The following is a 1,492-nucleotide window of genomic DNA, read 5'->3' on the forward strand; positions in this document are numbered from 1 at the left end:
ATGTTTGACATATACACGATGATGAAATAACTTTCTCTTTCTCAGTCGCTGTCCCTATCTCCTCTCTTTCTCACTCATTCTGCTGTATCTCTCTCTCTCTCTCTCCCCTTTATCTCTCACCTGAGTAAGCTACATCTGTAGATGACATAGATATTTTCCCATCCTTCAACATGAGACTGACGTCACCTTTAGAGTTCTCCACCTTAAATACGTCACACGTGGCCTGTATACTGTCGGAATCTGAAAACACAATGTGCATTAATGTTGTCAGTAAAATGATATTTGATAGCGTATTTTGTATTTCGCAAATTCCCGCCCAACATCAAGCTCTCTACCCTTTACAATCTACCCCAGCACACCTAAATGCATTCTGAAACAAACTCAACTCCCTGAGAAGCATACAGTGCAAGCTGCCTTTTTATATGCACTAAGACACTGCCATACTGACAAGATCTTTTGCTTTCTACGGCCAGGTGCTCATTCCCACTTTTGTGAAATTAGGAAAATTCGTGAAAAGTGCCTTTCCGAAGAACACAAAGTCAGGCCAGAGGCTCGAGCCCCTGAACCTACAACCTTCGGAATACGAGTCCGGTAGCCTAACCATTAAACTACTCAAAGTTCGCTTTATGAATAATTTGGCATACCTCAAAGTGACTATCTAAATGTACATATATACAGAGTATCCAAAGTCTGGACGAAGGCAAAATGCATAATTATATTACTTTCTAGTGAATCTTGCAAACTCATATTCAATTACATAAAATCATACTTACTAATATTTCGATTGAATGAAAAGCTATTTGAAGATTTAGGCGCATTCCCAAAAAATATAGATCAACATTTTACCCACTTGTTCAGACTGAGTTATAACAAAAAATAAAATCTATTTCTCGCGAGATTCCTACCAATACGCTTTTTTTAACCAAGGGAAAAAACATAAAATAAACCTATTCTATTTAAAGTTTATGTCCTTTACTATCTTCAAGATGCTGATAATGATGAAGTCTGCCCCTACAAACGACAACACAGCTAAAAGAGATCTGGTTCCCAAAGACCTCTACAGCTATTTTTGATTAGAGTCTTTTTTCTTTTAAAAAAAAGGGAGGGGGGGTGCCCTGTGTGCAAAAAGACGGATGGACTGAGTGACTTACCGACAACAACACTGCTAGATGATGTCTGGTTCTCCGATACAGCCAAGATCTCAACAGCTTTTTCTGACTGGAGGTACAGGGGGCTGCCCTGTTGTTTGTGGTTGTTTGTTTGTTTTCAATGGGAGGAGGGGGAGTGAATATTAGGAGGGGAGAGGCGGGGGAAGGGAATATTGATGGATGGGGGATAGGAAGGGGCGGGGAATGGGAACAAGGGGAGGTTTGTTATTCATATGTTATCAGAGTAGACATAATAATATACCTGTCCCAATATTCAAGGACACAGAAAATAGATAGATAGATAGATAGATAGATAGATAGATAGATAGATAGATAGATAGATA

General features: G+C 39.3%; 1 protein-coding gene across 1 annotated transcript in view; it reads right to left on the reverse strand.

Moving 5' to 3' along the window:
• The window catches only part of LOC101847889 (zeta-sarcoglycan), a gene marked incomplete in the record, with an annotated part of 30,756 nt that overhangs the window by 3,877 nt on the left and 25,387 nt on the right, over nt 1-1,492 (reverse strand). Inside the window, 2 exon segments of the mRNA XM_005103261.3 lie at nt 121-240; nt 1,152-1,239. Of these exon segments, the coding sequence (XP_005103318.2) occupies nt 121-240; nt 1,152-1,239 (208 nt within the window).

This window comes from Aplysia californica, unplaced genomic scaffold (assembly GCF_000002075.1).
Source record: "Aplysia californica isolate F4 #8 unplaced genomic scaffold, AplCal3.0 scaffold00365, whole genome shotgun sequence".
NCBI lineage: Eukaryota > Metazoa > Mollusca > Gastropoda > Aplysiida > Aplysiidae > Aplysia > Aplysia californica.